This window comes from Taeniopygia guttata, chromosome 19 (genome assembly GCF_048771995.1).
Source record: "Taeniopygia guttata chromosome 19, bTaeGut7.mat, whole genome shotgun sequence".
NCBI lineage: Eukaryota > Metazoa > Chordata > Aves > Passeriformes > Estrildidae > Taeniopygia > Taeniopygia guttata.
In genome coordinates, this window is record NC_133044.1 from 6,045,305 (window position 1) to 6,067,028 (window position 21,724).

General features: G+C 51.0%; 1 protein-coding gene across 3 annotated transcripts in view; it reads left to right on the forward strand.

The window, feature by feature from the left end:
* Positions 1-6,632: 6,632 nt before the first annotated feature.
* DTX2 (deltex E3 ubiquitin ligase 2) overlaps positions 6,633-21,724 on the forward strand; it is a 34,372-nt gene continuing 19,280 nt past the window's right edge. For 2 of the 3 annotated variants that reach the window (XM_030287896.4, XM_030287899.4), the window contains exons 1-3: positions 6,633-6,719; positions 11,420-11,803; positions 16,077-16,662. In XM_030287896.4, coding sequence (XP_030143756.4) covers positions 11,497-11,803; positions 16,077-16,662 — 893 coding nt within the window. In that variant the 5' untranslated portion in view covers positions 6,633-6,719; positions 11,420-11,496. Of the gene's footprint in view, positions 6,720-9,099; positions 9,391-11,419; positions 11,804-16,076; positions 16,663-21,724 lie in introns of those variants that run through there. The other variant, XM_030287898.4, reaches the window with a different exon arrangement.

A 21,724-nucleotide genomic window follows, 5' to 3' on the forward strand; every position in this document is an offset into this window, starting at 1 on the left:
AAGTGTGACACGGGTGCAAAAGTAAAATTTTAGGTTTCTAGATTAGGGGTTCAGAGGGGACAAGATGGAGGAAATTGGGTGTGTCTTGTCCTTTTTCTCCTTCTTCATGCCCTCCATGTTTCACTGTGGTGTTGGCATTTTTCTGTTGGTTCAGGCTGGGGACACACTGTCCAACGTAGGTGACAGATATTGGCACGTTATTGTAAATCCAGCACAGGTAGTTTGTGGTATTTAATGTTTGTACCATCCCACTGAGGGCAGAGCCCCACACGCTGCCCTGCAGGACAGAGCTGCGGCAGGGCAGCAGAACATGTTAGAGATAAACAGAATAAACAACCTTGAAACCAGCACAGACGAATTATGGCTTCTGCTTTGGCAGCGGGGCAGAAAGACAGAGACTTTCTCGGAATCATCAATACCCACAGATTCCGACACAAGTGGCTCATGAAACTGCAGAAAATACAAGGCCTCCAGAAAAAAAAAAAAAAAAACAACAAAAAAACCAAACCAAAACAAAAAATCCAAACTGATTTCCTGTTTTGATTAATTGGGAAAATACAGAGAGGAGAGATAAACTCATTTGTCCAGGCTATACCATGGCCAGGAAATGCATTGAGGATGTAAAGAAGAGCCTGGTGCCATATGAAAAAGCCATAAGCTGAAATAAAAGGCATCTTCTTTCTGCCAGGAGGAAAAGAAGGGGCAGAGAACACCAGTTGCTGTTTCAAGCCATTAGCCAAAGTACAAAGAATGACAGGATTCCCCTGGTGATTGCTGAGCTAAATCACCAATTATTTAGGGGGCTCCCGCTGCTGCTTTCACTTTGGGGCACACTGGCACGAAAAATGCTGCATTTACAGCAGGATGGAGCCTCCCCTCCTTCCTCTGCTTCTCCTGCTACTCCAGGGCACAGCCAGTGACAGGATCCTGCAATGTGGCATCCTGGGAGCTCTCAGCCCCAAAACAGCCTGGGTTTGAAGAAGGGAAAGATGTAAATGCAGTACAAGACCATTTTGGTTCCCTGTCCTGACATCAAGCCCCGCCTCGGTGCAGCTGGAGCTGTGCTCCCAGCACGCTTCTGTGCTATTTGGGAACCACGAGCTAATTTTAAGGTGTTTTCTGGCAGTTTATAAGTACAGAAGGAAGGGCAGGGCTGAGGAAAGAGCAGTGGAAGCCCCCAGAGAGGCTCAGCATTGCTCTGGGCTGCAGCAAGCTGGAGCTCGGGGAGAGGTACCCATCCCCTCCCCAGACAAAATCCCCTTTGTTCCTCCCTAATCTGCTTCCTGCCCGACCTCAGGCAGGTGGGAAGGAGCAGCCCAAGGACGCGGTGCTGACAGGAGCCTCTCCGGAGGGCAGCAGACCCGTGCCATGGGCTCCAGCCGCCATCCAGGGCTGGGGAGGAGCAGGAACGGATCACATCGGGGAATAGGGGATGGGAAACAGGGAGCTGCGTCCCTTCTGTCACCAAAGGCACCCGCTGTGGACCATGAGCTGTAACTCCCTTTTCTGCCTGCCATTACTAATGATGGTGAAATCTCACCTGGCAGCAGCATCCTATGGGACAACAGCCGTATATATGTTATATATATATATGCAAATATATATATAGGTGTATTTATTTTTACGACTTGTCCACTGGGACCAGCACTTGCTGGCTTCTCGGGAATTCATCCATCCCACTCCTACTGCAGCATTGCTGCTGTGAGACTGGACTGCTGCAGCCTCAGTGCTTTTAGATTCACTCCAGAGAGCCCAAACTGTGCCTAAGTGGGTGATTTGGGAAGTGATGACCTGTGTGGGGACAGCCGGGCTGACAAGAGAGATGGGTGGACATCGCTGCCTCCCAGTGCAGGAACATGCGTGGGATGGAGAAGCAGTGCCCGAGCGTGACTCTGCATTGAACAGCTTGGGCTGGAAGGGACCTTGAAAGGCTCTTTTGGCTCCAGGAAAGCTCCGAGGGATGGATCGCCGGCCCTGGCGCTGCCGCGCGGCTCAGTGTGCACTAGGTGGCACGCAGCTGCAGGGAGAAGCGCTTGCCACAGCGGGGAGAGGCTTGATTCGGGAAGAGAAAGGAAATCCCCACTGGGAAAAGCAGGCAGAAGGCAAAACGGGATGAGTTCTGCCCCTAATTAGCATTAATGGTGAGGTGAGTGTGGCCAGAGCAGGTAAGACAGAAACACAAACCAGAGGACTCGGCTGCAGAGGTTCCTGGCTGGATTTAGCAAAGGCAGGGATGGAAACAGCCTTTTGATCGGGGTCAGGATGACAGGAGAAGGGGCTGGGGTTTCAAATGAGAATGGTAAATTTAGGATTGACATAAGGAAAGAATGTTTGATGATGAGTGTGGTGAGGCCCTGGCACAGGTTGCCCAGAGGAGATATGGATGCTGGAAGTGTTCGTGGTCAGGTTGGGTGGGGCTTGGAGCAGCCTGGGACGGTGGAAGGTGTCCCTGACCATAGCAGCGGGTTGGAACAACCTGGGCTGGTCCCTTCCAACATAAAGTGTTCAAGATTGTCATTTCCCCCAAGAAAGGCAGGCAGTGGAACACAGAGAGCTGAGTTGAGCTCATGGGGCATCTCCCACTAGCAGCAGGGAGGAGGAACAAGTCCCTCTCAGTAGGTAAATCCCCGGGTTGGACAGCAAAGTCACCCAGCAGGAGGGGGATGCACACACCAGATCCATCCCTGCTTTGTCTTCCTGGTCCCTGGCAGGAACCAGCAGCAGCTGCTGCAGAGGAGAATGAAATGAAATTTCACCTATTATCCTTTGCCTGCAGAGGAATTTCTTCCTAATTCCTGTCACTTTGGGTTTGTCTGCTCAGGGAAATTAATCTGAAATCGAGTGGGCTGTGAATTCAAAGTGCTGCAGCAATCCCAGCAGAGCTTGGACAGGCAGTTTCCTGAGTGGCCAGGCTATTCCCTGGAGCACAGGCTAAGCCTGGCAATTTAACAGAGCCTCAAGCGTCAGATTTTGTAGACATTAGTGTAGGACCTCGAGCCAAAACCGTGTGAGGGAGAGCAGCCACGGAGAAATTAATTCAACAGCCTTCCAGCACCACTGCAAGAAAAGGAGCAGGGGGAAGGCAAATATTTGGCTGGTTACCCCAGTGTGTGGATGGATCAGACAGGAGTTGATGCCTTGTTGGAGGACTCAGTGCTTTGCATACTGATTTGGGGAGCATGCAGAGAAGGGTGTAGGAAAGAACAGCATGGGGAGGAAGGGATCCAGCTGAAAAAAAAAAAAAAAGGCATAAAGGACTAAATCTGGGGATCATTAAGGTAAAAATAATGTAAAATATAAAATATTTTTGCAGGCAGTGAGGATTGTGAGGTCTGCATCCCTGTGAAAACAGGGTCTTTAGGGACAGCAGGACATTGAGGTTCACCTTTCAGACTCAGGGAAGATCTTTGCAGCCCCCCTCACAACACAGAACAGTTGGAGGAAGTTGTGCAGTGGGGTCTGACAGGCTCAGCTGGTCACCAGAGCCCAGATTCATGTTGCCCGTGGCTCTGTTTCAGGTTGTTGGACCATCATGGAATGCAGGACAAGTGGTGAAAAGGTGTGAGAAAAGGGAGACTGAGGACCAGCCATGCACTTGTACTGCTGAGATGAGGTACCTCAGCCACTCTCTGTGCCTGGCAAAACCCTCCAGGGACCCTGATGCAAGATCAGATCACGAATCCCTGCTCAAAACTGAAAAAATAAATAAATCCAATGCAATTCAAGACTCTTCCCACAGCTCAGCCACCACCTGACTGGTTTATCTCCACCATAGTGCCCTTCCCTCCACCAGGAGCTGCACCCAATTCACCTCTGCTCTCCCCCACCCTGCAGCCCTTATCTGCAGCACCTTCAGCCTCAGAGCATCACCCTGAGGCCTCACCCATCCTCTCTCACCAGCCAGGACTCCACACTGGGAGCATCCCTTTATCTCCCAGCCATGCCATGAAGGTCTGCAAGACTGGACAGAAACCCTTCTTCACCATCCCCAAATCTCCCTGGAACTTTTTCCTATTTAGGATCACAGGATATTTCATACCTGCCCACCCATGCAACCACATGGATCACACAGTCTGCTCCCAGCATGGCTTTATGAAGCATCCCTATCTATTTTTTAGGAAAAAAAAAAAAACCCTTTGCATTGCTCTCCAGTTTCTAATTACAGCCGCAGGAGACAGGAATCCCAAGCACCTGAGTTGTAAATGTGAAATTTATTGCTTTAGCAGACACATTGCAAGCAGGCTATCAATCACTTCTGGCAATTATTAGTACTTTGTGAGTATTTTGAACTCAAGTATGTGACAGTCTCATCCATCCTGGAGCAGAGAAATCCATGGGCATTTGCATACGAGGCTGAGCTGTGGGGGGATGCAGCTCCAGAGGGTTTTCACTGGAGCTGTCGTGGTTATGTGCTTGGCACTGTACATTTTGGGATGAAAACCAACTTTATTGAGGCTCTGTGAAGATGAGTCTCACATGTTTAACCCTGGAAGAAGAGTTTTATAATATCCCTCTATTTCCTACAGTATGTAGTGGTTCTATATGTTGTTTTGTTTTTTTTTTGCTGTAACTACTGACTCCAAACATAATGTTCTTTATTTTATAAGGCTTTTAGGGCAGGTGTATCATGGCATGGGTGAATCAGTGCTGCTGGGTGTAAAGTCCAGGGAGGTTTCAAATAATTTGATAAGAATTGGTGAACACTTCCTGGTTCAGAAGGAATTATAGTGATCTTAAGGGTCTTTCTCAACCTAAATGATTCTCTGGTTCTGTGGTTCTTTAACCACTGCTGCTGAGGTCTTGGTGGGGGTCCCAGGAAAGGGGAAAATCCAGGTGGGGTCTGACCTACCTCTAAGAGAGCATGAAGAAGTGATGCAGCACCCTCCAAGATGCTCCAGGACCAAAGGAATCCCTAAATAAACACACAGATCTTGCAGGGGTGGTGGTGGAGGTGCAGCAGCTGGGAGGGAGCAGCGCTGTGTCCTTGGGGAGATCTGTGGCACACCGTCCTCACCCCAAACACAGAGCAGGCGACTCCACGGCTTTGCTTCGGAGTTACCTGGATGGAAAGGAAACCCTCAAGGTGGTGAGCAGCTGATTAATGCAGGCTGGATGTGGCTCCAGGGTCACACCCACGTTCCCACAGCAGCTCCCATGCCTGGCACCCAGAGGTGCTAAACTGCAGGGGAGGGTGCACTGGTGGTGTGCAACACAGTATCACACACTCACTATCACATACTCTCACACGCTGTCACTCGTGGTATCACACAGTAACACACACGCTCATTATCATTATCACACACTCATTACCACCCTTGGTCCTGCACACTCACACTCATTACCACACTCATTATCACACTAATTCCCATATTCATTATCATGCTCATTACCACACTCAGTCCCGCACACTCACACTCTTTAACACACTTATTACCATATTTATTATCACACTCATTACCACACTCAGTCCCACACACTCACACTCTTTATCACATTCACACTCTATCACACTCATTACCATATTCATTATCACACTCATTACCACACTCGGTCCCGCACACTCACGCTTATTACCACACTCATTACCACGCTCACTCATTACCACACTCACTCGTTACCACACTCATTATCACGCTCATTACCACACTCACTCATTATCACTCTCATTACCACACTCATTACCACACCCAATACCACACTCACTCATTATCCCTCTCATTACCACGCTCATTACCACACTTGCTCATTACCACACTCATTACCACACTCATTATCACGCTCATTACCGCACTCGCTCATTACCACACTCACTATCACGCTCATTACCACACTCACTCATTATCACTCTCATTACCACACTCACTCATTACCACGCTCATTATCACACTCGCTCATTACCACACTCATTACCACACTCACTATCACGCTCATTACCACACTCACTCGTTATCACGCTCATTACCACACTCACTCATTACCACACTTATTACCACATTCATTGCCACACTCACTCGTTATCACGCTCATTATCATGCTCATTACCACGCTCGCTCATTACCACACTCACTCATTACCACACTCATTACCACATTCATTACCACACTCACTCATTACCACACTCATTACCACACTCACTATCACGCTCATTACCACACTCACTCATTATCACTCTCATTACCACACTCATTACCACACTCACTCGTTACCACACTCATTATCACGCTCATTACCACACTCTGTCCCGCACACTCACACTCTATCAAGCTCATTACCACACTCACTCATTATCACACTCATTACCACACTCATTACCACACTCGCTCATTATCACTCTCATTACCACACTTATTACCACACTCATTACCACACTCACTCGTTACCACACTCATTATCACACTCATTATCACGCTCATTACCATACTCACTCATTACCACACTCATTATCACGCTCATTACCACACTCACTCATTATCACGCTCATTACCACGCTCACTCATTATCACGCTCATTACCACACTCGCTCATTACCACGCCGGTCCCACCCCGCCTCGCGCTCGCCGTTCCTCTCCCTCACGCCTCCACCAATCACGTCCCTCCCTCCCCGCCTGGCCCCGCCCCTTGGCCCCGCCCCTCGGCTGGCCCCGCGGCGGTCCGGCGTGCGCACGCGCGGAGGCTCCGTGACCGCGGGCCGGGAGCGGCGGCGCCGGGCCCTGCTCGGGGTGAGGGGCCGGGGGCGGCTGCGGGGCGCCGGGACCGGGGCACAGCGGCGCCGGGACGGGGAGCTGGGCTGGGCTGGGTTGTGCTGTGCTTTGCTTCGCGGGGCGGGCACCCGCGGGCTGGCACCCCCGACACCCCGTGCTGTGTGCCGCGCAGCCCGGGCCGTTCGCGAGGGTCCGCCCGGGCCGTTGCGGCCGCTGCGGGCCCGGCCTGCCTGGCGGCCCGGAGGCACGGCCGCTGCTCCCTTCACAGCAGCCCCCGCCCCTCCGCAGCTTCCGGAGCGCTCGGTGTCACCCTTACACCCCCCGGCACCCGTGGGGCCCGGCGGTCTCCGTGGTACCGGGGAGCCGGTGGGCGGCCGGTGCTGCCCGGGGCCGGGGGGAGCTCCCTGAGGGGCGCGGGGCCCCGAGCCGGCGGCTCCTCGGGCGGGACCTTCCGGAGCTCCTGCCACGGGCCGAAGGCGTTGGGGCGCTGGAGGAGCCCTCCAGGTCGTGCCAGGTTCTCACTCACGAGTCAGTGATCTCCAAATCGCAAATAAATGACCCGCCTGGGTGCCCAGGAGGAGCCAGGAGTAGTCGGGTTGGACGCAAAGTGTGCTGAGATCCCGTGTCCAGGTGGGATCCTGTGTCTGGGGGTAGCTGCCCTCCTCTCGCTGCCTCGGTTTTTCAATTCACCCCTGCCCGAAACCAGCCCTCGGCTTAGCTGACGGGGAAACGCTTTGTTCCGCCTCAGTTGCCGTCTGTATTTTCCCCCTCCGAGGGGAACTTGCTTAAAAGCTTGTTTTGAATGGAAGCAGTCCAGGTTTGGAGCTGCTGGGTTTATTTCTTGTTGTTTTGGCTGTCAACCCAGCCACCTTGTGCCGTGAGGATCAGCAGAGGTTGGGAGAGGGCAGGGCTGGGATGGATCTGCGTGCTTGGAGTTATTACTGTGACCCTTCCCTGCTGCCGAGCTCTGTTCTTTCTCTTTGGTTGGTGCTGGGTGCTTGTGTAAGGAAAGGAGTGTTTGGGTATGAATTACCTGGCAACAGCTGCCAACCCTGTTGCATCGGGTTTTGCTGTGCCCAGAAGTGCAGCGCAGCTGGTGTGGGAGCCCTGGTTTGGGGTCGGGGGAGGACACAGGGCGCTTGTAATGCTGTTCCAGTTGTGCCCCGTTTTACTGCAGCCCTGTGGCCTCACTGTGCTTTATGTGCTCCCCTAATCCCTGTGTAATCTCTTCCCATGGGATCTTTGGTGCCCTCCCAGTCCTGACTCTCAAAGCAGTGTCATGATGTTTAAAGATCCCTCTTGGGCTCTCTCTTTTCTGAACAACCTGCTGAAAAGTCTCTATTTTACCAGTCTGGTGATTTTTATGTTTAATTCAGCCCAGCTCAAGAGCTTCCAAGGCTCTTTTTGTTTTCCAGGTACAATGTCACATTTTGTGATAACTTTTATCAGCGGTGGCAATTCAAGTTGAGACACTTAACAAAAGGAGTTGGCATTTTTAGAAATCATCTCAGACCCATGAATTTTAAGATCCTGCATTTAAAGAGAAAGAAAATTCTGCTTTCTGGAAGTAGAACAGAGAATTAAACACAGCTTTCAAAGGCTTTAATTCCTGTTCTCCAGCTTTCTCACCACCATTTGCTGGAGTTTGAGGAGCAGGGAGTGAAGCTGGAAAACACATCTGAAATGCACTGTTTTTTTCCTGTCCAAGTCCCCAATTAAAGCCATGTGGACAAATGTTTCAGAGGTTGTGCTGGGCATAAAGTTCCAATCAAACAAGTCCATCTTCAAGCTCTGAGCCTGTGTTACCAAATACCTTCTGAAGGGCATCTGGCTATATTTAAGTCTGCACTTGAGTTAGCCAGGGTTTTGTTTTCACTGGAGGAAGGGTGGCCCAGAGGATTTCTGACTGGAGCCATAACTGTTTAGTGAATAAGAGCTTTTAGGGTTGATGTGAATTTCAGCTTTTCAAGGTATTTTTAAAGCTTGAGATGAAGTGTTCTAGTCCATAGGATTTGAGTAAAGATGTGAGCTGGGATGTGTAACACATCCCAAACCACATCCCACTCTTCCCCAAACCCTTTCTGCTGTGGTGTAATGATGAACACTGTACAAGCAGCTCTAGTATTGAATTTCTCAGCTTTTACAATTTGTGTGCTGCTGAATTCTCAAAGAGAAATCAGGAACTGTAGCTTTAGGCCTTTTCTTTTTAGTTTCCCATAACTCTAGGACTTGTGTAATTCTGGTTTACTGATGCTCTCGTGCATTCCTCACTTCCCAATCCACGCAAACAGCTGCTGGCTGCAGTAGCTTTCAGCAGGAACTGGCAGGAGGCTGAAATACGCCCCTCGCTCCTCCTTTGGAGCAGCAGTCCCAGCACAGGAAATATTTTTCCACTCTGATGGGGAAGTGGATGTTGGAGCACGCGACACTCGTGCAGCCAGCCCGGGTACCTTCACGTGTGGTCCAGGATTCACAGCACTGCTGCCACCCCGGGGTGAGGGACAGGCTGTTGTCACCCAGCTGTTGCCCCAGCGAGTGTGAGGTGGCACGGGAAGGAGGTGGCTTTTCTGCTGCGGTGTCTGCTTGTTTCAATTTCCTGCTGCTGTTTCCGAAAGGAAGGAAAACGAACTGCTGACTCCCTTCTCACAGCTTCCCTCGTCTCTGCTCTGCGTGTGGCTGCAGATATTTGGTAACAACTTTGGGGGGGGAAACGGTGTTGGTTCTGTATTTGGGGTTCAGAGCACCTAGTGCAGGTGGGTGGGACAGAAAATGCCACAGCCTGGCTTCTGCTCTGAGTCGAGCATGGATGATGCTGGTGATCCTTGAGCTGGAAGAGTGTTGGTGTGAAACCTGCCATAAAAAGAAGTGCCACAGGCAGGTGTTGGATTTGATACCTAAAGTCTTAATTTGCTGTTTTGAGCAGTGAAGTAACTGTCCTTGGTGTGTTAGGCAGGAATGGATTACAAGGAAAAGATTAATAGCAGAGACCAGGGTAGGATCGTGGTGCTCTGGAGTGGTTTGTCACCAGGACCAGTTGAGCTGGGGGTGTTGTGTAAAATCTCAGAGCAGCTCAAAAACTAATTTACACTGAATTCCTTGGGAAACTGTTGCTTTCCTCTTATAAATGCAGACGTGTGGGTGTGTCTGTTCTGTGCTCACTCTCCTCTGTCTTTTTTAAGCTATCAAGCCACATGGGCATGACGGATGGGATGCTCCACGGAGCGTGGGATCTTCCCCCATCCGGCAGGGATGTCATTCTCTGTGCAGATGGCATCCTCCAGTGGAAGCCACCCACTGCTGCTCTGCCTCTTGGGAGACCTGAACTTCTCCATTGGATGGGAAGGAAGCTCACGGCTCCCTGCTGACTGCTGGGAGTTAAGCGAGCAATCAATGACGTGAGACCTCGGAAAGGAGAAGGCGAATTTATTTTAAAACAAAATGAGTTTCATTCATTCACAGCCAAACCCACCTACACACGAGCACCAACGTGGGGCTCTCCAAGTGGTTGTCCAGCATTTGGGCAGATGTGTGTGCAGATAGTTTGGGCTGGATTCCTTGGAATGACACAATAGACAAGGAATGTCAAATATCAGACCTCTGGTGTCTTTCGGTGATCATGTGATGCCTTTGGATCTGTTCTTTTTACATCCCTTGGGGGCTGAGAGTAGTGATCTCTTCTTGTTGGAATTTATTCACTGTTAGTTTGTGTCTTTGTCTGGTTTTAGGGCTCCTACCCTTTCTCTGTTCTCCAAATCATCTCTTAAGGGCTTGAGTCTCTAGTGCTGATTGTCCCTCTTTCAAGATGTTCCTTTTTTTCCAACCTGAGAAGCTGCAAATAGGTGTGCTTTGATCTTGAGGACCTACTAAATCAGTGCCCTCAGCACAGGCAGTACAGCTTGATTATGCCCTGTGTTCCTCCTGGTTCTCTTGTACTCCTTCCCATCTGGTTTTTTTTTTGCTGGGATCACACTGAACTAAAGAATAGCCTGTACTGTGATTTGCAAAGTGTGCGTTAAGAGTTGTCTTCTGGCTTTGTTTGCATGTGTAATGCTGCACAGGAGTCACAGGACTGATCCTGGACCAAAACTAAGTGGTCAGAAGCCTGAATGGAGCTGATGGTGTAGCCCTGGAGCTCAGATCAGTGTGAAGAGTTCGGGAACCATTTGTGTAACTCAGTCATTTCTGTGAATGAGTGTTTGGCCAGCATTTGGCAGCTGACATTGGGGCGGTCAGTGTGATGCTGCCAGGAGCAGTGCTGAGCATGGGGAAGGGGCAGAATGGCAGCTAGCCTTGGCATGCTGCTGGCTGGGGAGTGTGTGTCAGAGCTCATGCCAAGGCTTACAGGTCTGCCTGACACAGATCAGCAGTGGCTCCGGGATGGTTTGGTACAGATCTGTGGTGATTCAGGTGGCGTTTGGTGCCACAAACCATAGGAAAAAGAGTCTCCCTGAAGAGTGTTTGCCCTCAATTAGCAGAAGTTGCCAGCACTGGCAGGGAGTGAGTGGTGGCATCTCACTCACCCTCAGCCAGAGGGTTTTGAGGCCAGTCTGGGTCTCTGGAGTCTCTTAAGTCCATAGCGAACATCCTCTGTGAAAGTCAGAGCTTGTTTCCCTCTCAGATGGCTTGTGTGATGTGGGTGTGCCTGGGGACATCCACAGTGGGTGGGGCGATTCGGGACATCATTCTCAGCTCCCTGTGCTCTCTGTTTCTTGCTGCAGGTCCTCAGGAGAAAATGGTGTAAGGCCATCTCAGCTGCCACTTCCAACCGCGGCGTGCCCGGAGCTCAGGGAGAAGCATGGCAGCAGCTCAGGGAGCGGGAAGCGGTTCAGCCGGGCCGTCCGGCCCGCCCGGTTCTGCCCCGGGGCACAGCAGCAGCTCCACGGCGGTGGCCGTGTGGGAGTGGCAGGATGAATTTGGCAGGTGGAGGCCGTACCGAGGCAATGTCTGCAGCTACATTGAGCAGGTTATCCAGGCCTCTCAGCAGAAGGGCCGGCGCTCAGGCTCGGGGCTGGTCAGCAGCATCCCTTTGGGACATGCGGATCCCGCCTTGGCTCCCTATGTCATCGACATTCCAAGCCTGACACAATTCCGGCAGGATACAGGTAAGGGAGTTTCCCCACCCGTTCTGTTGATGTGCTTGGGGACAAGCAGGGCCTTGTTCTCTGTGTGAGAGCCCTGCAAAGCTCTGCTGTTTGTTACCATGCTGGGCAGCTCTGTCAGCACATCTACTGCTCTCCTGCTGTCTGTGGAGCTGGTTGCAGGCAGACAGCCATGATCTCTTCAGGAGTATCATCATGGGAGCCCTGGAGCTCCCAGCCTGTGAGCCAGAGCTCTCAGAGCTGGAAACTTCCCCCCCCCCTCCAATCCATTCAAGATCACTTGCGTAGAAAGGCCTTTTTACGATTCCAACCCTCCTGCTTGAATCCCTTGCTCCCTCTGGAGTTGGAGTGCCAGCTGCTTTACCTTGGCATGCAGCCCTGCTCAAGCTGCCTGCGAGTGCCTGCGGCCTCCGCACGACACCAAAATGCTGCAGCAGCATATTCCCTCCACTTGTGCTGTGTGAGCCCGGCTCGCTTCCTCCCAGGGAGAAAGGGCAGGGTGGGCTCAATCGCAGAAATGAGACCTGATTTTCATTCTCCTCTCCCCTGGGGTCACTGGGAGTAGCAGCTCAGAATTTGCAGAGATGACTCCTGCCCTTTTTTGCTCCAGATGTGCTGAGCAGCTGGAGCTTAGAAAAGGGGCAAGGATGGAATGCGAGCACTTCATCCCTGGAAAATCCAGGGAGATCCCAAATTACACACCCCAAATGAATGGCTGCTTTGGAAAAGTTTCCAACCATCAGTTTCCCCTTTGTCAATGTCTCTCCCATCACTCCAGGATGCAGTTGAGCATCATCCCAAGCTTTAAAGAGGGCCATGTGTTGGTTTCTTGCCAGTTGAAACAGTAAATGAGCAATATTTTGAATCAACTGCATGATCAGCCAATTCTGGCAGGAAAGGGAAGTGGTTGGAGCAAATGTGAGTGGTCATCACAGCTGCATCCGTGTTTTTATCCTGATTTGGCGACCTTAGGCTGAATTTATCTAGTGGTGTCCTGGGTGAGGTGAGGAGCTTTCTAAGCTGGATGCCATGGCAGGTGTGCTCAGCTTGGCGTGTTTAAACATCTGGAAGGCCAGCTGAGGCTGTGGCTTTGAGTGGTACAGCATGGACCACCAGAGCTGGCATCAGTAGCTGTTTCTCTCCTGGTTTTTTCATGCCAAACTTGTGAAGGAGCCTTCCAGCTCTGGCTCTTTCAGCCAGTGCTCCAAGCTGTGGACAGCAGTCCTAAGCTGTCTGGTGAAGGTGAGCAGAGAGCCTGTGGGGTGGGGGAAACGTGTCCCAGTGCAGCTGTCTGTCCTTAGAGGGTTTGTATCTCTTTAGACCCTTCTGAAAGATCTCAGAACACTCAGTGACTATTGTTCATTAGAGGATGTTTGGAGCTGTTCATCTCTGGGGGACAGTCCAGTTCAATTCTGGAAATTATTTTGGCTGGTATGATCTCATTCTTTCCTTGGTTTAGCTCTGAGTTTCAGTTGTTAATAACAAAAAGGCTGATTCTGCTCCACAGCTCTCCTGCAGTGTTTCCCATTGATCCAAAGGGATGCTGATCAGAGGGGCCAGTGCTGTGAACCTCCCTCCACAAATACCTGTGTGCTCTGCAACGTGATTGTTGGAAAAGCTCTCATATCCCCTTGCCATGGCCCAGTTCTAAGCAAAGCTTTTTCTCTCTGCAAGGCTCTGCCTTAAACGTGAACCTTTCTGAGCAAGCCGCCAGCTGAACTTTGTCATGTGCTGGAGAAAAGAATCTCTACAGGAAACATCCCCATGAAAAATCTTTAAACAGTGCAAAAAATAGGCTGTTGTATTCTGCTCATTAGCTATTAGACAGATAAATAGGCTCTTCAAAGGAAGCCAGGGAGAATAACAGGAAGCCAGTGTTAACGGGAGCAGCGTCCCCAGCAGCAGGGAATGACAGCTGTGCGGGGGGATCTTGTGGGCAGGATTAGCTGTGGGCTTCAGCTGCTGCTCAAGGCAGATTAGCTGGGAGTGAGTACAGGGCAGCAGCAGGAGTTGTCCTCTCACCACAGCTGTTTGCCCACCCTGGAGAGGAATGCCAGTTTCTCTGCCAGCCTGGGAGAAGGGAGATGTTTTCCAAGTGCATTGCGTTGGTCTTGTTGACTCGTAAAAAATCTTTCTACTGCTGTTTGAGGGTGTTAAAAACACAAGTTGCTTGCAAGTCCTGCAGTCCTCTTTGTGCTGCTTTTAGCTTCTGAGCTGCCAGTGGAGCAGGGGAAGCCTTGCTAACCTCTTGAGATGTGTCCCACTGGACACCTTGCCTTACCTGTAGTAGTCCCCTTTCTCTGGGAGCAGGTTCCCTCCACTCATTTCTAAATGTAATGCATGTCTCACCATCTCATTCCCAGTCAGTCCCATCCCTAGTCCTCCTCCTGCTCAGGGGTTCATTCCTGAAGTTATCCACCTTTGAGGCTGTTTGTGTTTCTGAAACTTGGCAGGACTTGCTGGATAGGAGCAGTCATTTGCTTTTGGCTGTTTAGTGTGCTTTTCCACCAAGACATCAATTCCAGGCTGGGAAGGTCATTTTGGTTCTGCTGATAGTTTCTGCCAGAGGAAGGTCTGGTCCCACAGGAATCATAAGCTCCATGGTTGAGCTATTGGGTAGGTTGCTGTGTTGGACTGGTTGCTAGTAGTGTTTTAAGTGTGCTGAGATGTTGTTTGTTGGCTGGTGTCACTGGAGAGTCCTGCTCTACAATAAGCAGGATGCTTGGTGCTGCTCTGGAGCAGAAACACAAGTCCTGGCATTCCTTGGTCCTGCACATTGTGCCTTTGAGAGAGCCTTAGCCTTTGTGTCAGCTCTGGAGCTTCAGCAATGCTGGGATAAGGAAACACAGCTTTCACAGCTATTGGGTACAATAACAGCAGCATGATCCTCATGGCAGCATGCAGTCAGGCAGAGCCTGAATGCAGCAGCAGCTGGATTTTTGGCAGTGTGGAGTCCCACGTGGGCTGTCCTCCCTCTTCTTTGGGATGTGCTTGTTGGGTGTGAAGCTTGCCTGGATTGCTTGTGCCCCACAGAGTCTCCAGCGATACTCTGGGGTAGTTCTCCTCAGGCTTTAGGTGTGGGTACTTGTAAACATGCCAGATTTCACCTGGGGTCCTGGAACATAATGCCATAACTCTCATGACCTCTTTAGAGGCTTTATTTTACTTTTTTTTTTTTTTTCTCTTGGTGCTCTTCTTTGAACTCCTCCTGTGTTGTTACAACTCGCTCTCCTGTTCAGCCTCACCTTCCTAGATCCCCAGACTTGCTTTCCTCACAGCTTTTCCCGCTCCTCTTCCTCTGTGCAGAATGCTACTGAGGGATTTTCCTGCAGTAGCAGTTTTGACCCTGCTGCAAGAACCCATTTTTCAAAGGTTACAGAGCTTCTGTCCTTTTGGGTGGCTTCCTTCCCTCTCATTAGGCTGCTGCTTTTTTGAAGTAGGGGATAAAGTACCCAGGAGTGAAGTCATCCTGGAAAGCCAGGCTTCCAGGGAGTTCGAGCTCCAGCTGTCACTGCCGAGCGGCCTTGCAAGAGTAGTGTTTCTCCTTCCATTTCTCTCCCTTTGTCTCAACAGCTGCTCTCTCCTGTTTTCAAGTTTCTTCATTGTCTTCCCCTTTCTAGTCTTGCTCTCTCTCCCAGCAGTCAGGAGCCTGCAGAAGTTTGCCCTTCTCCAAAGTCCTTGCCCTTGCCCCCTTGTGGGACTTCACCCACTCTCCCGAGACCAAAATCGCCCCGACCCTTGTGTAACAAAGTGGGCGTTCAGCCCCTTAAGTGCTCCTACAAAGCACTTCCCAATGGTGTCTTGTCTCTATAGTTACTCTGTTGTCAAGGCTGTGGGAGTTGGGTTTTTTTTTAACCAGATCTGTGCCTCAGCCTGATTTTTTTTTCCCTTTTTCCTTTTTTTCTTCCTTTAACGTCAGGGAGGCATATGTGATCACTGTGCCTTTGTGCTTGGGTGTGTCTGCGTCTGCATCCTCTCTCCTTCCCTCCTTTCCCACCCTTCCTCTTTGCAGCTTTTGAACCTGCTGCCAGCCCACAATCAGATTTGGCAGAGGGACAGGGATCTCAGAGATGTTGCGTTTTTCTAAGCTTCATGAGCAAACCCAACCCTGTTGGGAAGAGAAGGTCTTTTAGTGCCCCTCTTGAGGGAGAATGAGAAAGGCCACCCCAAAGTAGGCAGCATGGATCTGTGCAGAAACAAATCCCTGTGACAACATCCCTCTTAGTTCTCTGCTGGCTAAATGGTTGTGTTTCTTCTCCCCTCCTCTCCCACACAGGGACGATGCGGGCTGTCCGCAGGCACGTCTTCCCAGGGGACTCTGCTGCCGGGCAGGGCATCGTCTGGGAGTGGCAGAACGACGAGGGCGGGTGGTCCCCGTACGAGATGAACGTCTGCGTGTTCCTGGAGCAGGCCCGTGCCACCAACCACCAGCGAGTGGACCTCGGGCCCTTGGGCTACAACTACGAAGTTGACTTTGTGGCTCAAGTCCAGACCAACAAAAGCACGAGGTTCCGCCGCAGCGTTCAGAGGCGTTTGGACGCCCCGTACCCGGTGACGACCTCCACCACACCCCTTCACACAGGGGTGGGATGTTCTTGCCAGCAGTGCTGGCCAAACAGCGGGACTGGCCCCATCACCACACGCTACCGTCACTCCATGACAAACTTTCCCAACTCTTCCACTACTCATCAGGTTCCCGGGAGGACAGCGTCAGTAAGTTCTTCCAACGTCGGCTTTGTGCCCTATAACAAACCCGCTTTGACTGGAGCAAAGTCAACACCAAGACTCAATGCACAGAACACCTTGGTTTTGGCTCAGACTGGGAGCCTCAATGCAGCATTGGCAGCATCTAATGGAGTCAGGTACAGATCCTAATTCACCTTTAAATACCATATGTATGTCCAAGAGATCTGCTGTGCTCAGGTCTGCATCCAGGAGCCTCTCTGTCCCAGAGGACTTTACAAGGGTCTTCTCCCTAGGAGGGAGAGGTTTGTGCCTGTATACCCAGTGCAGTGGATGAAGAGACTTCCCCTCTACTTTCTACCTCTTTTCTTCCCATTTTAAATACAGTTTCTGTCTATCAGTCCCCCTGAACCACAGGGCAATTCACTCAAGTTGAGATTCTGACGGTTTGAAAAAATTAATAGTGTGCAGTGGTATTTTGGGTTAGGTTAAAAAGCAACTTTGAGGGGGATTCATGGGGAAGGAAAAGAGAACATGTAAACACACTTAATTGAAGTTAGGCAGTAGAGTGGAACACTGCTCTGCTCATTCTAAGCTCTTCCCCTTCAAGGAGGGACCGCAGGTCTCATTGTATGTGGCTGAGACCTCATGACCTCTCTGTCAAAATCAGGTGTCCAGGCTATTTTTCAGGTTAAGTGGTGATGAAGAGCAGAGGTGCCACTGGATTCATTTTCTCTGTGGCACTTCTCTGACAGGGCTGGAACCAGTGTGCATGTCTCAGCCCAGGATTTCAGCTCCTGTCAGCTAGAGCCAAAGGAGGGCTGTGTTTGCACCTTTCTGGTGGGGGAGGAAGAACCTCACTTATCTTCAGGCCTTTTGATTGCTGCCAGCTCAATGAAGAGCAGAGGCTTGTGGTCTGACAGCCCAGCTCCTCTCCATGGCATGGGCTGCTGGGGCAAGCCACAGTTGGTTATTCCACTTTCAGGATCTTAACTCTTCCTGTGCTCAAGCCCTTGCTGGCAGAGGTGTGTGCAGCCTGTCTGTGGCAGTGCTGGCACCCAGAGTGACCCAGTAAGGGCTGGCTGACTGCTCCCTCTGTTTGTGAATGGCTGGAAGTGGCAGAGCCTTACACTCGCTTCACTGGGAGTAATCCAGCTGTTGAACCCCTGAGAAACTGCAGGGGAACTTGCCAGGGCTGACTTACCTGTCCAAGTAAGTACAGAGATAAGAGATCTAGCAGAGATTTCTTCTGCTAATTGCACGAGGCACTGGGGTTTGAGGTTTGTTTTGAATCTCATTTGTGTTTTAAACAAGACTCTGAATCTTGAGATGTTTTTCTGAGTGTTGTGTCAGGACTTTCCCTCTTTGGGGTCATCTGAGTGAAATGATTTCTCACATCCTGTTCTTCTTTCTCACAGTCTTATTTTGGGGGCTTTTTTTCCACCTGGTGACTTTTTGTGTTGCCTTAAGCATCCACAGTGCTTCTCTGTTCCAGTCACCTTCGAGTAGGGCTGAAAATCTGACCTCAGCACTGCCTGCAGGAGCTCCCAGTAAGGCTCTTGCTGTCCCCTGAAGAAGCTGCCAAAATCCCCTTCTTGCAGGAGTTGCTGGTGGGTGCGTGGGGCCACTTGGCTGCCTGAAGCCCCATCCCTCCCCAGAGGATTTGCAAAGTGACTCAGGGTGGGGAGTTTGAAAAGGAAGAGCCAAGTGCTACAGCAGTTGCCCCACAAGCCTGTCTGGAGCTGATCGGGGTCTGGGTATGTTGTGTGCTACTGGTGGGGGGACAGGCTGTCCTGAAAGGAGGGAGGATGGGAGGGAGATGCTTGGAGGGGGTTGCCACGGGCTCCTGACCATGCACTGAGCCCATGGCCCAGGCAATGCTGACTGGGAGGAAAGGGATGGCCAGGAGGTGCCCATGGCTGGTTGAGGTTGGGCTGTTTGAACCTGGTTTCCAGCTCATCTGTTTGTGTTGTGGAGGGGGTGATGTGGCTGGTGTCCTGGCAATCATCCCTAGCCAAACCAGCCTTTCTGGGGGATGCAAAGGGATTGTACAGTTAAATCTATGCTGGGGACAGCAGGAGATGCCACACAGGGCAGGTGGCAGCTCTCTGGATACCTGGGAGTGTGTGAGTGCTGTCAGACTTGTGTAAAACCCACACCCCCAGTGAGCCCCACTCCCCTGGCTGCCGGCTCTTCCCTTGGGGTGTGATCTCCTGTCCTTTGGGATCAGTTTTGCAACTCTCCTTTATCCCTGCCAGGACAATAAGTGCACACAGGGGGGCAGTCTGTCTTCTAGCAGCGTGCCATACGTGAGAGGGACTTTTCATCCCCAGCTGACAGCTTGGGATGGCTTTTCCCCATCAGCCCTGTGCTGGGGTTGAGTCAGAAATGCCACTGGGTGGGTGTAATTGCTCCTGGCTGGAGTTACAGTCTTGGGCTCATGAAACCCATGTCCCAGCAGAAAATCCTTTAATTTCTGTGAATTAGGGGAAACCTGAGTAGCAAACTCTAACAATGTGTTTCATTTAATTCCTAAGCCCAGAGCATTCCTGGGTTATTTTATCCACTAGGTTCCCTGTCTTCCTCCCTCAGACATAGCATGGTGGTTAGCTCCCCTTCTTGCAGTCAATGCCGCACATCACCCTACAGTCTAACCATTTTGGCTAATTATCCTGCATTAATTATCCTGCCACAGGTTTCTGGCTGTATTCTCTTAGCTGTGATGTGCAATTCCCGTGCTGGCCCGTGCTCAGAGACCCAAGGGAAGGGAGCACTGGGCCACGGTGGATCCTCTGGTGTCTGCTAAAGGCTGTGTTGTGTTCATCCCACAAGCTTTGGCTCCAAAGCAGCCCTGACAGATTCCCTCCTTTTACAAAACTGCTAATCTCCATAAAACTTGCAGAGGTGGCTGAGCTGCAGCTGGCAGAAGGGCTCAGAAAGTGCTTGGGAGAGACTGAAAGGCAGTGCAGTTGTTTACACCCAATTTCTTCAGGAAACACAGCTAAAAATGGCAGCACCTCCCTCTTGCAGGGCTGAGGACGAGGTGCAGTTCATGCTGGAAAGCTGCCTGACTCCCTGTGTGGCTGTGACAGTTATTTCTAGCAGGCAGGCAGGCAGGGGTAGCCCCCAGAACAGGCATGCCCAGGCTGCTGTGCAGGCTGCTGAGGGTGATTAAATGCCTTTCCTGCTTGCTGGAGGGCGGATGCTGGTGTGAGAGCAGGCGGAGCTCCAGCACTGCCATATGCACTTTAATTTCCTCCTGCTCTCAAGAGGGTCAAAGCCACTGGAAAACCCACAGAGGAGTGCCAAGGCTTAACTAGATGCTAATATCCTTGGCTATGCTGCTAATAAATTACATACATGTGGGCAAGTTATTTTGCTTCTTGGTGCATTAGTTTCCTCTTGTGGATTAAACACAGTTAATGGATCTGGCCTCTCTCATGGACAGGGCTGGAATCTGTACATGGACTGTGCCATGGCAAGGGCTGTGTCCTTGCCTCAGCACTGTTAACCAGGATCCCAGCCACCTCCTGGCAAATCCTTCCCACCCCACATGGGAAAGCATCAATTCCCTACAGCAAGAGCTCCTCTGTTCCCTGCACTGTGCTAATTACAGAGTAAGGCACTCCTGAAGCACAGTGAGGAGTGCCCTGCTTGTCATATGAGCGAGTAAAGCTGCAGGAAGCAATCTTCTGAGGGGTATTAATTAGTGTCCCAGCCAGGCAAATCCCTACAGTAGCTCTGCAGGCTTCTCTGAGCTTATGTGGCTTTAGCTGCTGGCCTGGGTTGTGCCTACAAATAAGGCAGGCAGCTCATGAGGGCAGGATTTTGTATAAAATCAGGGGGAATGGGGGTCTTGGGAGCTGGAAAAGGATGCTGACAGAATTGGGGTGTTCTGGTGCTGCACTCCAAATCTCCCATGGGGAACAACACACAGTCAGTGCTTTGTAGGATCAGGAAGGTCCCTAACCAGGGCCTTTCCTTCTTTCTCTCCACCTTTGTATCCTTCAGCTTTGTCCATAGGCATTCCCATGAGCTCCTGGTGCTGGTTCCACTGTGCCCACTGTGAGTTGTCCTGCAGCCTCTTTTAGCCAGCATGGGGCTAAACCAGGTGGGGTCATTCATGTCACCTGACACTCAGTGAGCCCTGGGAAGGGGTCTGGACCTTTAGGTGTTGTGGTAGCTCTTAGTGTGCAGCAGGGCTGGATGCTGCCCTGATCTGTGAGAAGTGTTGGCTGTTGCCCAGAGGGTTACAAAGATGCCATGATACAGAGATCTGTGTGCTGGCTGTGTGCAAGGGAGAGGAAGGAAGAAAAGGCCGTATCAGGTGGAGAGGGTGAGTTCCTACAGGCTTCCCCAGTTCTGCTCCACTGGGGTATTGTGTATGTGTGGCTCAGGTGATGGCTCCAACCTGGCCACCCAGTGTTTGAAGTGGCAGCAGCCCTGGATTCCAAGCTGTTGACACAGTTCCTTGCTGGACTTGTGCTTTGCTGTCTCACTGGTGTTGCAGATTCTTGAAATTCTGGAGAAGCAAGTGGGTTTGTCATGCTGAAATCTCAGTCTGCCCCATCTGCCTCCTGTAGCAGACTGCCTAGGAACCAGTGGTAGGAAATCTTACCAGGATCTTCTTGCTGAATCTCTGAGAACGTTGTCATATTTTGCATCCTTTTATTCACAACCTGGTGATCCCTGTTAAACTCAGAAACATCCAGCACTCAGAGCAGCAGGAGAGCAGGAGCTGCAGTGAAAAGCAGGACAAAATTGAACCAGGAAGGAGGAATTTATACCAGGACACAGTCAGAGAATTCTGGCGTTGACTTTCAGGTGTTGCAAGCACCTGCAAGAACATTTGGCCAGGAGTCAAAGGCACTGCCTGGTAAGAAATCTCTGTGAGCAGCAGGAGCAGGTGTCTCAGTGGCTCATCTCTCCACACTGCAGTGCTTGCTCTTGCACTGATGCTATCCAGATCTCCCTCTCCCAAAACATAATTTTTTCTCCTAACTGAGCTGATTTCAATAAATAAGCAGGACCTCTCCCCAGAAGCCAGCACTAATATGGCAATGCTGGAATATCTTGAGCTTGTGCTGTTCCATTATTGGATGCACAGTCCACATTACACTACAATAGCAATATCCTTCCTTGTTACCTCATCCCCTTCCTCCTCTCAAACCCCTACTTCAATCCCAGGGTAGGCTCTGAGGAGCATTTCCTCACCTTTTTTGGCACTGCAGCAGTTCCTCC